The 13202-nt window shown below is 33.9% G+C and overlaps 1 protein-coding gene across 3 annotated transcripts in view; it reads left to right on the top strand.

The window, feature by feature from the left end:
- wb (wing blister) overlaps positions 1 to 13202 on the top strand; it is a 1096738-nt gene that overhangs the window by 246500 nt on the left and 837036 nt on the right. For all 3 annotated transcript variants that reach the window (XR_011333780.1, XM_069834429.1, XM_069834435.1), the window contains exon 3: positions 6320 to 6562. Coding sequence is in view for 2 of the 3 variants with exons in the window: in XM_069834429.1 (XP_069690530.1) it covers positions 6320 to 6562 (243 nt within the window). In the remaining variant the exon portion in view is untranslated. The remainder of the gene's footprint in view (positions 1 to 6319; positions 6563 to 13202) is intronic.

Here is a 13202-nt window from a genome sequence, read left to right as displayed (position 1 = left end):
CGATGCGAAGTTTAAATTATTACTACACTGGTACAGATGCGTTTCTAACTTTTTACTAAGCAAGTGTGTGAGTTTCAGGTTTCACTGCTGCTAATATATAAATTTATAGTTATGTATTTGTATTAATTATGAAATTATAATGTAATTATTATAACTAAGCATTGTGACAAGTAAAAATAAAAATTAATGATTTTAGTTTTTTTTTTTTTTTTTTTTTACTACGGAACAGAGAGAACAAAAATTACATGCTACATGTTTTAAATGTCATGTTAAATTTTTGAGATGATTACCGTGTCTTTATGACTTTATGTACCAAAACTTAGTGTTGCATTCTGACCTTGTATTCAACAGCTATTTATCTACTAAACATGAAGGTTCTGTCCGTATACACAGCAAGTTTCCAAAACCGATTCGAATGTGCATTGGAATGTCATCCCCATAACGTATTTTAAGAGGAGTCCGAGCGATGAGTGCCACAAGTTCCAACGCTATGTACGAGGTGCTTGGGGAAGAGGGAAGGTACTCTACCGCGCTTTTGAATGACTCCTCAAAAGGAGCTAGAGTCGCGTCAATGAACGATCCCGACTCATCTCTTCTTGTAACTGTTATTTCGGAACTGTTATTTGGAACATAGTATTTTTCCGGAACCGGAACAGTCGGAACTGTTCCGGGAAAAGAACAACTTCGCACATCACTACTAAAGATCTCAGCATATGACAGACACCACCCTCTCGCTGGCCCTCTACAGGCAGAAGTTATCAACACAGACATTATGTAAACATCACCCTCTCGCTGATTCTATACAAGCAAAGGGAATCAACTCGGACGTAAGGTAAACATAGGTAGAAATCAAATTGGGAATCAATTCGGACATCATTCATGACTACTACGCGACCAAAGCGGGACCCGTCGTGGCAGAATGAGGAACTCCGTGCTCGCTGCATACGTTTACTGCTGGAGTGTCGTCACATCCAATGCCTACTGTTTCAATCTGGTCGCAATGCCGCATGTAGGAAGACGTGTGTTTCTTAGCCAAGGGTGGAGCACTATTTATAATGTCATAAAGTTTAGTGATGAAGAAAAGATAATTGGTTTATTCCTACCTCTATCGAAGACAACAGAACGTGCTGCAGCTATTGTGAAGGCAAATAAGGAAACAATTAGTAGGATTAGAAAGAAAGGTAAAGAGTGTGAGGACAAGAGTGTAGAAATATCGACACCAAACAAAGTTAGACGACCTCCTGCAAATGAACAAATGTATCGTAAGAAGAGAAGTCCATAAATATTATAGTCTCTACAAAGAGCTTCCAACATTAGGAAAGTTCCATAAATTTTGTAAGAGAGAGATAGGTTTTAAAGGATGCATGGAAACTTCACGAAAGCTCATACTATTCACAGGGTTTGCAATAAAAAAATGTAGAGATAAAAGGAAATAACTAATAGAACGTTCTGATGTAGTAGCCCGTTATTTACCTGGACGAAACATGGTTCCATACCCATTACACTGTCCACAAGTTTACAAGACGTAAACGTGTCAGGAGTTTATACAAATAGCAGTGCAGTTTAATGACTTGCTGGAGGTAGTGATGGTTTCATACCGGGTGCTTTCTCATGTATGATGTCCGGAGTCCGGCCACTTTAAAGTGCTAAGGTAAGAAATGTATATCAAATGCAATATTGTATTGTACTTTACTTTACGTTACTTTCGATTCATGTTCCCTCCTTTACGAACACCGATGTTGTGGTGTGTTTTCTGAATAGATTCCTATGTGTTTAAGCACATTATAAACTAAAACTAAACAATAAAGTTAACTATATATATATATATATATATATATATATATATATATATATATATATACGAACATATAACCTATAAAGCGTGTTAATAATAATGAAACAAGAGCGCAGTTCAGCATATGCTTCATTTTGCATCTGCTGCGGACTTTACAACACAGCCTATGTTGTGAAGCGAATCGCAGCGCCACCAAACAAAACGGTTCCTGCCTTGGTCGTGTAGTATTTGGGAATCAATCCGGACGCAGCCAATCATCTTCCCGTCTGTTTTATATTCTACACAGAGTTCCACCATCTTTTTCTCCAGAAGAAAAGAACCGATTCTGTGTATGTTTATTTTATTTCAATAACAATTTTTAAATGTGAATTTATTTTAATTCTTTCATAATAGTTTAGAAGTGAATGTCAATTATTATCTGTTACACCACAAAGATCTTCATAATAAGCATGAACGTCGAAAAAACCCTACAAGCTTGGATCTCCGCGTAACTAACCAGGCGTTTCTAGAGAAAAATTATCGCCTAGAAGTATTAACTAGCTTAAAAACATGGTATTTTTTTCTTGTGTAAAATATAACTTCGAAGATTGAACATTTTTTTTACATAATGTGTTTCAGTATACTATAACTATACTCGAATACGTTTAAAAATATTTACACATATACCTCTAATATCCTGTGTACTGGTAGTAGTAAATGAACAGAAATAACACATTTTCTCCATATTGATACATTCTATTCAACTGGTGAACTGTTTATGCTTGTAAATTGAATTAATATTTTAACTGTATGTGTGTATCTTTTTGTATATTTTTTATTTGTTACACTCTGAAAGCTACAAAGCAAATTTAAGATACATGAAATTTAATAAATGAAATTAGTCTATATTGAAATCTGCCTAATGAGCAAAGTTTAAGGACGAGAAAATTAATGAACAATATGTAAATTTTTCATAATAATTTTCACCACAAGATATTTTCAGAGAAGGAGATAGAATGTTCGAAGACAATAAGATACTTTTCATACAGCTGTCAAGACAATGAACTTGAGTGGGATGTGAAAGGCGGAAAGATTTGACATATTTATGGCAGGGTAATAATCCTGTGAAAGAACAAGGGGTCTGCAGATAGTAATGATCCCGATCGGTTTGATCTGAATCACATTGAGCAGCTTAGGTTGGTTTATAAAGCAGTGTTAATTAATGTATTTCCTCCAGCATGGCCACCATCTCGAAATTTCCAAATCTAGCCGTATTGAATTCATTCTGTAAAGTAAAAGATGATTGATCATTTACTGGTGTTTATCGCTAATAATAATAAAAGTTCCATGTAAATAAACATCCGTTTAATGCTCCGTACAAATATTTTTTTCAGCGGGGTAATTCATATTTAAATATTTTCAAAACTGATAATAATCCTTTATAGTTTATGAAGAAGAAGAAAGCGGACAAGAAATTTGAATAATTAACAATCCGATATAGAATGCCGGCAATTATATACAATAAGTGTGTCAAAAGTCTGACCCCCCCTTCCAAATTCGTGAGAATAGGGTATTGCTTGTCAGAGTGTTGTACTACAACGAGGACTTAGTCCAAGGTAGTTGTAAAGGCCTGCTGATAAAGAGTAGTTAAAGGGTCCCCAGTGAAGCTGTGACAGGACCACCAAGCCGACAGTGGATTTAAGTATGCTTTGAAGACAGATTTTGGCCTCGGAAGAACGAAATTAGAATAAGAAGAGGACAATGGGAAGACCAAGGAACCTCCAAGGTTGTTGTGAAGGCCTGATAATAAATCTTGAAGAGTAGTTAAAGAGGCCCCAGTGAAGCTGTGACAGGCCCACCAAGCCGACAGTGGATTTAAGTATGCTTTGAAGACAGATTTTGGCCTCGGAAGGACGAATATAGAATAAGAAGAGGGCAATGGGAAGACCAAGAATGAGATGGTTGGACCAGATAAGGGAGAACTTAAATGCAAGAGGAATGGAATGGACAACAGTGATGAGTGAAAAATCTTTGGAGCATAGAGATGTCTGGAAGATGCTAAGTCTGATGATCCCACAGTCTACTATATACAGTCGCGAAGCTCAATATGTAGTAAAAATGCAAACATGGGTAGTTGCCCACCACTAGAATCGCTACTATCACCTCATCATCGCATATCTCTCTTCTAGCAGCCGACAAAATATGTTACACTTTCGTTGTCGTGTTCTTTTGGAAAAATTAACACCTTCCTTCCGTTAATGAAATATTAAATGCATAAAGTTAATTTATTATTTTAATGAAGTATATTAAATTCCACCATAAACTCGAAGATACCTGCAAGAAATAAGTTAATTTAATTTTTGTTTGTGCAAAACGAACTGAAATTTACTATAATAGCTTCACTCATTCAAGATTATAGTGATAATTAACTATGAAACCAATAAACATTAATTTGCATTTCTCTTTAGAACAATAATAATGGAAATATGAATTAATGGAGTAACTTACGTGTACCGGTACTTGTAGTGTATGCTTACGTAGTTAACAAAGTGGGATGAGGTTAAGCAATAATAATCACATCAGAATTGGAAATAAAACGTGATCAATAAGTTTTATTGTAACATACTTTTTCTACGTCTCTAGTAAAGCAACAAATAAAAAACAACAAAATTAACAGCTATAATTAAAAGCATATCCTTTGAAAAAAAAAGTAGGCCTAAGCAATAATAATCTCACCAGAATTGAAAATAAAACGTGATCAATAAATTTCATTAAAACAAACTTAATTTTTCTACGTCTTTAGTAAAATAACACATAAAAATAATAACAAAATTAATAGCTACAATTAAAAATATATCCTTTGAAAAAAAAAAAAGTAGACCTAACCTTTATTTCTCTGGAAATTTAGCAGCCTAAGTGACAGAACTTTAACCGGTATCTAATGTCCTTTCGGTTAGACTGAAACATTTCATTGTGAAATTTAAGGATATAATGTATTCTAACAGTCACAAAGAACTTCAAATTAACAGTTTTGTTTCTGCACAGCATTCTTGTGGAAATCCAGGAACCTTTCTGAATCTTTCGGATATCGGGAAAAGGATAACTCTGGCCTCTTTCTCTTACTATTGCTACAATTTATAGCACTACAAACGTCTCCTCCTTGTCCCATATTATTATTCCAATTATTATATTTTAGCCATTAACATTTTCATTATAACCAATACGAACATTTCACAAGCATCAATGTGAAATACGCAACGAGCTAGCACTCGATAAAAATACGACACAGTCCAAAGTCGACCATGGACAGTCTATTGTTTCTAGTTGCTAACCGCTTGGAGCGCTTTATCACGAGATTTGCAAAAAAACACCTCAAGCTTCGCGACTTATATAGTAGACTGTGATGACCCTATAAACGGAAATGTTTAGTAAAGGAAGAAGTAGAAGCAGAAGAAGAAGAAGAAGAAGAGAAGACAGTGTGTATTTCATTAGAATGTACAGTATTCCTTTGAATAACATATGATAATAAAATTGTTCCCTTAACCATTTCTTTTTTAGTTTTGACGACACTGTATCAACTACTGGGTTATTTAGCGTCGATGAGATTGATAACAGCGATATGGTATTTCGCGAGATTAGGCCAAAGATTCCCCAGAGATTACCTGACATTCCTCCTTACGGCTGGGGGAAATCTCGGATAAAACCCAACCAGGTAATCAGCCCAAGCTGGGATCGAACCCATGCCCGAGCGAAACTCCGGATCGGCAGACAAGCACCTCAGCCGACCGAGCTACGCCGATGGCTTAACCAATTTGAATTGAAATGCTTTTTGTAAGGTGAAGTTTTTTTTCCTCATAGAATGCAAGACAGATTTTTTTTTTCCTTCACTTGCAAATACTAAGTTTACTTATTTGAATTTCTATTGTTTCGAAAATGTGTTTAGTTATTAGAGTAAATTATTTTGCTTTTCATTTTAAATAATACTTAAATTAAATTAAAATAGAGGATAATTTTAATCATGATAATATAGTTCTTGTCTAATAAGTTGGAAATTAATGTACGGTATTTTAAACTAAAGAATGAGATTGAACAAATATATATATATATATATATATATATATATATATATATATATATATATTTGTTCAATATATATATATATATATATATAGGCTATATCCACTAGTTATTTTTGTTGTTTATTAATAACATCTGCATTAAAATTCACTGTAATATTAGTGTTTTTGGCATGGGAATTATCATTTCAATTGCATTTTGCGAATCTATACGTAATGAAATATTTGAGTACTGAATGTTAAAATTTATTATTATCCTTGTTTTGTGTGTGACTCCAATGTTAACAATTTCTTAAATAAATATTATAAATAATGTGATACACAATTGAGGACTAACTATTAGTAGTTTAATACGGAATAGAATGCAATATCTTATTAGCAATATATATATATATATATATATATATATATATATATATATACTGTGCTAGTGGATTCATGTGGTTTACTTATGTTTCTTTTGTTTCAGGTTTATCAAGTGGCATATGTAATCGTAAAATCCGCAATTTCTCCGAGACCAGCCAATTGGATTTTGGAGCGGTCGATAGACGGCAGCATTTACAGGCCTTGGCAGTATTACGCTCACAGCGATGACGAATGCTGGTCACGTTACGGAATACAGCCCACGAGAGGCAAGCCTTCGTACAAGACGGATACAGATGTTATTTGCACATCTTATTATTCAAAACTGAATCCCCTAGAAGGAGGAGAGGTATGGTAACGTTTAAAAATAATGTTCATTATGATAATTGTAAATGTCGGTACTGTATGTAAGAGAAGAGCCTGCAAAGTCTTCACCCTGTGAAAAAGATATGACTTCTTGAAAAATAACGCAGAGATGAATCTAAATACAGATTTATATGCGAATAGTAAAATATTAACCGAGTAAAATATGCATAATACAATCGATTAGGTACCCGGTATTTAAAAATTAAGAATGCTTATATAACTCTAGGAATAAGTACAGAAACTGTAGGAATACGTGCTTCAACATAGTTAATTAAAATTTTTGAGTTCATTCTTAATGGCACGTTTGATAGATAGATATATATATATATATATATATATATATATATATATATATATAGTGTCTCTTTAACTGCTTGGCTTGGCTTTTCGAGATCTCGATCCAGAACGGGTCCTTGCACTTAGGCTTCCTTTGGCCAATTGTGCGCCCTATAGGATATGTGTGACGATTGTGCAAGTCCGACTGGTGGTTCGGGTGACATTCCTAAACCCGATACTGACAGATGGGCCATCCTGCCTGCCTCAGCCCTGATAGAACCAAGATCCATCAGCATATAGCCTATGTGTATGAATTAATCAACCTATATTATATTTGTATTCTATCATTTTGAAATATATATTAGTCCTACTTTTCACGTGCGATATTATTCTTCTCTAGTGTTAATATTATATTAGGCCTATATAATTCCATTGCCGCTGTAATTATATTTTAGTTCCTATTTTATTTTACTTATTTGTTTTTATTATTACTATTATTTTTTTTATTTTAATATTATATCTGAACTGCGACCGAGCACGAGCGCTGCTCATTCGGTCTCAAATTTTGTTAATACTACTGTATCTTCTTTTTATATTGCTTGTATTATTTTATTTCTGTTTCTCTTGTTTGTTTTGTAATTATATTCTTTATTCTGTATATTTAAATTTAAATTAAAAAAAATATGAGTAGCCAGATAAGTCCCAGGCCTGGAGCCCTAAGACCTTTCTATATAATATAGGAAAGCCGTGGGAACCCGGACCGTTTTACCTCCAAGAATTTTCGTCTGAAGACATTCATGGAAAATGTGTTGTACTTTTTGCCACACAATGATAGGAAAATGATGAATGTCACTTAAAGAATTATCAATGGCTAAAAACCATGCGTCTAGTTCATAATTTTGGTGGGTTCATTCCAACTTACACTTAGATTATTTCTAAATGTTGAGAATTTTTTGGTTCCGCTAATACACTATATAGAAGAGGGTCCGCAAAGTTAGTGACATTAAGCTTAATTATGTTTTTTTCGTACCTTTCCTACTCCTATAACATCCATTATTTCGTATATGGTTACTTGAACTATCCTTTAAACATCAGTTTTTGGAGAAAAAATGGTTACAATTGAAAGTTTCAAGAATATCTTATTATTATCTAAACATGTCGACTTCGGTATACGGTTAAAATGGCGAAATGATAACTTTTTATTAGAACGAAACTGAACTCTTTATTTGAATGTACGAACTGATTCAAACCATACAGAATGTAATATGCGTTACAAGAGCGGTATGTTGATGTTTTCATGTTCGAGGAAAAGATTGAAAAAGAGAAACGTAGTTGAGCTTTTTTAATTTCCGAGAACATGAAAACAAACATACCGCTCGTGTATCGTACATTATTTTGTGCGAAGATCGTTTATTATATACCTGAAAGAGGAATTTCTAATTAGTTGAAATGAAATCTCCATCTTGGTTTCTGTTTAATGACGGCAACTTTTAAAAACTAAAATATCTATCTTCAACATTGTTGCTATAAAATATTTTCTGTGTTTACTATATTCCAGCAGGCCGTGATATACATCTGTCTTTTTTTCCCCCCAGTCTATAAATGCGAACTTAAAACAAACGGTAAGGTTATGTAATGATTTATTTTTCATTTCAATATTTTAACAATATTATTTATATAACATATTGCAGTAATAACATCGGCATCTGGAATCTTGTTGATTTTTTCACGGCTTCCTTAATGTTACTTGCATTACAAATGCAGTAACTTTTGTGTGTTGTAGAGTTTACTTAATTTTTGCAAATATTTAAAAACAATAATTAACAGTGCAATTTAGATGAAATTGCAGAGGTAAGTTTCCAATTTATAATTATTACTATGTTAAACGTCTCTAAAAATAATATGTTAAAAGCCTAAAGCAGTAAAATGAATACGGCGCTTAAGCGGTAAGAAGAGGGAAATTGTTATGTGTGTTACGTTGGGAATACTGAATGTGGTATTTCACACTTATCGCGTATTGGTTTTGTGCGGAAAGCAAGCAAATACGCACAATCTCGTACAAAATTAATTGATTGACTAGCGGACTTACACGAGTAAGTCCGCTAGTCTATCAATTAATTATATTCAAGTGTTAAAAGTAGTGTACGGAAGATTCAAAATGGATTATAAAGTAAAGTTTACTTTATTCTAACCAAACGGTCTATTTACATATCGAGTATTTAATCAATAAGTTGCCAATACAGCAAGTTTTTATTGTGCTTTGAAAGAACATGAACTGTCTTGTGACATTAAAGAGAGACAAGCTTTTATTACGCCAGTGTTCCGCAACCTTTTTTAATTTAATCTTTGGTATACCAAAGTTAAGTCCTAATTCATACTGGCACACATACATTTTCAAACACAGAATTTGTACGGAAACAGAGAAATTAGTAATATTTGGCGTAACCATAAATCTTGCATTTAAACAGAACACGAATATAACCATTAAATATCGTATATTACTTTGCTACTATATATTCTTATCATACGCAGTTATATGAATAAATCCACATGCAATAATATTCTCATTTATTTTAACTCCAAATGTGGTCGCATTCAATTAACGGATTACAAAAGCTACAGTAAAGAACTTAAAACATTATTACAATTTAAAAAAAATTAAAATGCATACCTGTTAGTGAGATATTTGAGCCTGTTTCGTTGCACATATCAAAGCAATCCTTGGACCAATTAATAACAAGGCAACTCTCATTTCTTCATCTACTGGCCGCAGACTCCGCGTTTTTCAGTTTTGATATCATTTAATGCTGAGAAACCAAGTTCACATAAATATGTGGTTGAAAATGGCAGAAGCATTTTCATGAACATAGCTGATAGTACAGGATATTCAGTCTTTAACGAGAGCTAGAAAGTGTCCAGCGGAACCACGGAGAATTTAATTTTAAGGGTTTGTCTGCTCTCAAGGCGATCAACTCTTCCCGGGTTTGCTTCAGTGTCACTTTGAAGGGATCGCGAATCCAGTCCCATTCATGACCGTAAGTAAAAAAATATTCTCCGAACTTGTCGTGAAGAACTTTTAAGTAGTGTTGTGGGATTTAATCGATTAATCGATCAATTTATGTTGTAAGATTAATCGATCAAAGATATTTAATCGAATAATCGAGTCGATTAAAATTAAAGGTTGTAGTTATTATTATTTTGTTAATACAAACTCATACCAAAAATTCCGATAATATTTCTCTCTCAGAAATTGCTTACTTAAAAGCACAATAGTACTGTTATTTTCTAACTGTAAACCAGGTAGCGTAGGGAAAATCTTTGCACAAACACTTCAGAAAGAGATGAAGATATGAGGACAGTGACCTAGTCTACCTCTATTGAAAGTTGAAACACAATGCGAAACCCTTATTAAGTTTTATGGTTTTCCAAGAAAACTTCCACCTTGTTGTCAGCTTATCTTCCTAGCATATGAAATACATACTTTTCATCCCTTATAAAATAGCCATGTCTACACTGTGCACAAGTGACAGCATAACTACCTTCTTCTCTTTCTGAAATCTGGTAATTTGATTACAATAAGGGCCAGTGTTCTGCTTCGATCGCTGTATTTTAGCAGTCGCAGTTTCTGTACTGGTTTGTATATGGAGGTTGTATGTTTAGTTTGATAAAGAAAAAAAATCAGTTTTCTGTGGTTTATGAAAAGTGTAAATTCCATTATGTCATATGAGAATTTGAGAGGTAACTTGGATTTAAATTGAACGATCGTGGAGAAATGCTTGACAGAAAAAAAGTTTTTTTTTTCGTGTTTAGTGATGCAGGAAACATTGTTACTAAACGTAGAGCGGCACTTAATGCGGAGCATGTAAATGCACTCACATGTTTAAAATCATGGATGAAGCAGTATTAACTAGGTGAGTCTTCATACTTTTTGTTATTTTGTTTCTCTCAAAAATTCCCGGAGAAATTTACACAATAAATTGTAAGCCTCATAAAAAATGTTAGTAAGTAATTCAAATAGTTGTTTTGTAATATAACGATGCATTATATACAGATATACAACATTTAATACTTAAGCTTATCACCGAACAAAAGTTAAATTTAACAATAATTGTGTATTACAGTATATTAAAACATTTTTTCAACTCGATCAAAACTCGATTAATCTATTGCTTAATCGATTAAATTCAAATAGTTAATCGATTAAATATTTTGATCGATCAACAGAACTACTTTTAAGTGCTCTACAATTAAAGGAATGAACGTGACATCAACTCCTAAAGATAACAAATTTTCAAACATTTCACATGAACCGCTTTCAAGAAATTCCAACCACAACTTCAATTTTCCTCCGAAACCTTCAATTTTATCCGTAGTGCTAAAGATATTCTCCTCTTTGCTTTGCATTTTTCTGTTCAGTTCAGTTAAATGAGAGAAGATATCTGACAAGTAGGCTAATTTAGATACCCAGCTTTCGTCAGAAAATAATGCAGAAAATTCATGATTCTGTGAGATTAGAAATGTTTTCAGCTCTTCATAAAGTTCAAAAACTCTCGAGAGTGCTTTGCCACGTGACAACCATCTAACTTCAGTATGAAACAGAAGAGACATGTGATCAGAACTCGTTTCTTAACAAAGGGCTGAAAACAGGAGCGATTTAAGAGGACGTGACTTCACAAAATTAACAATTTTGATAACATCGTGTAGGACTGTCTTAAGAGGAATCGGCAATGTTTTGTCAACAATCGCTTCTCGATGTAGAAAACAATGACCGAATCTTATTTTAGAATTAATCCCTCGGACTTAAGCTTTGAAACTTTTCACTTTTCTAGTCATCGCCGCAGCTCCATCCGTGCAGACACTAACACAATCTTCCCACGTTAAATTATTTTTCCGAATGTATGTACAGTATCTATAACGCGAAAATCCTCTTCTTCTGTTGTCTTCACTGGAAAAGTCTTACAGAAGAAAAAATTATTCTTTATACATTCATCCTCGATGTATTGTATGCAATGAGTTGAGCATGTCCACTTACGTCACACGATTCGTCTAATTGGAGTGAGGAAATTTTGTTCGCACACAACTTTTATCTTACGTGTAAGTCAAAATCAATATCGTTAGACATGTCATTGATTCTGCGACCAATATTATCACCTGAAAATGGTATTTTTGCAATTTCATTATGCGATTCTATACCTAACACTTCTTTAACCATCGCCAAACAAGCCGGCTTAATCAATTTTTCGGCAGCTGTATGAGGAATCTTTGTTTTTGCGATAATTTCTGCAACGACATAACCAGCTGACTGAAAATTTTCCGAAGTCTCGAAAACTGAAGACATATTTTTTTTCTGTGACTTATTATGCTCCAATAGTCGGCGAAATAGCAACATGTAAAAACAGAGGGGAAAAATTGTGGTGATAAAACGTAATTTAAAATCGATATCCAAAGGCACAAGCTGTTCGTGGAAGATGGATATATGTTGATGTCACGTTCATTCCGTTAATTGTAGAGCACTTAAAAGTTCTTCACGACAAATTCCTACGCGACATCTGAGTGTCCGCCAGGCTTTAATTAAAATGGAGAAAAATATGGTCTTGTGTTATGACAGAATGAAAATAGGCAGTGAACCCAACAAGGAACTGTTTCTATGGGCCATACAATAAAATTATGGCCAGGTTATACTTTTTCATAGTTTGACGGGAAAATGGAAGTAGTCAATGAATTATATATTTCATTGTACTATCATGCCTTCATTATTATAAAAAAATAATTTCTGTACAAGCCTCTGGTTCTAAAGTACCGTCATTTCCCATAACTATGGTCCTGGAACACAATTATGGCCTACGATACAACCATTCAAAGAACATAGTAGAAGTAACATAGACCTTTCGTAGACAGCTACAGTGACTTGATTTCAAACTACAATACAGCAAAAATGTAGATAAACGAAGTACAACATTATGGAGTACAAAATTTGAATGGACCATAGTTGTGTTCCAGAACCATAGTTATGGGAAATGACGGTACGTGCTTTCGTCAGAGACATGGGTCCTCAAAATCAGAAACTACGGAAAGGCTTAGGAATTAATGTAGGCCTAGGTCAGACACATATTTCAAATGATTTGAGATCTGGGCGTAGAATCTGAAGAATTTATTATATACTGGATCTATTTTGGAAACTGGAAAAAGAGTTAAGCCAATAGTATCAGAAGAGTTAAAGTTATGTTTTATTTTACGACGCTCGCAACTGCAGAGGTTATATCAGCGTCGCCGGGTGTGCCGGAATTTTGTCCCGCAGGAGCAGTGGCGGCTGATTGACTGAGGCAAGTGAGGCAGGACCTCAGTCA

Source organism: Periplaneta americana, chromosome 9, assembly GCF_040183065.1.
Source record: "Periplaneta americana isolate PAMFEO1 chromosome 9, P.americana_PAMFEO1_priV1, whole genome shotgun sequence".
Classification (NCBI taxonomy): domain Eukaryota; kingdom Metazoa; phylum Arthropoda; class Insecta; order Blattodea; family Blattidae; genus Periplaneta; species Periplaneta americana.
Note: the sequence above shows the minus strand (reverse complement) of the source record. Positions and strands in the feature narration are given on the sequence as shown.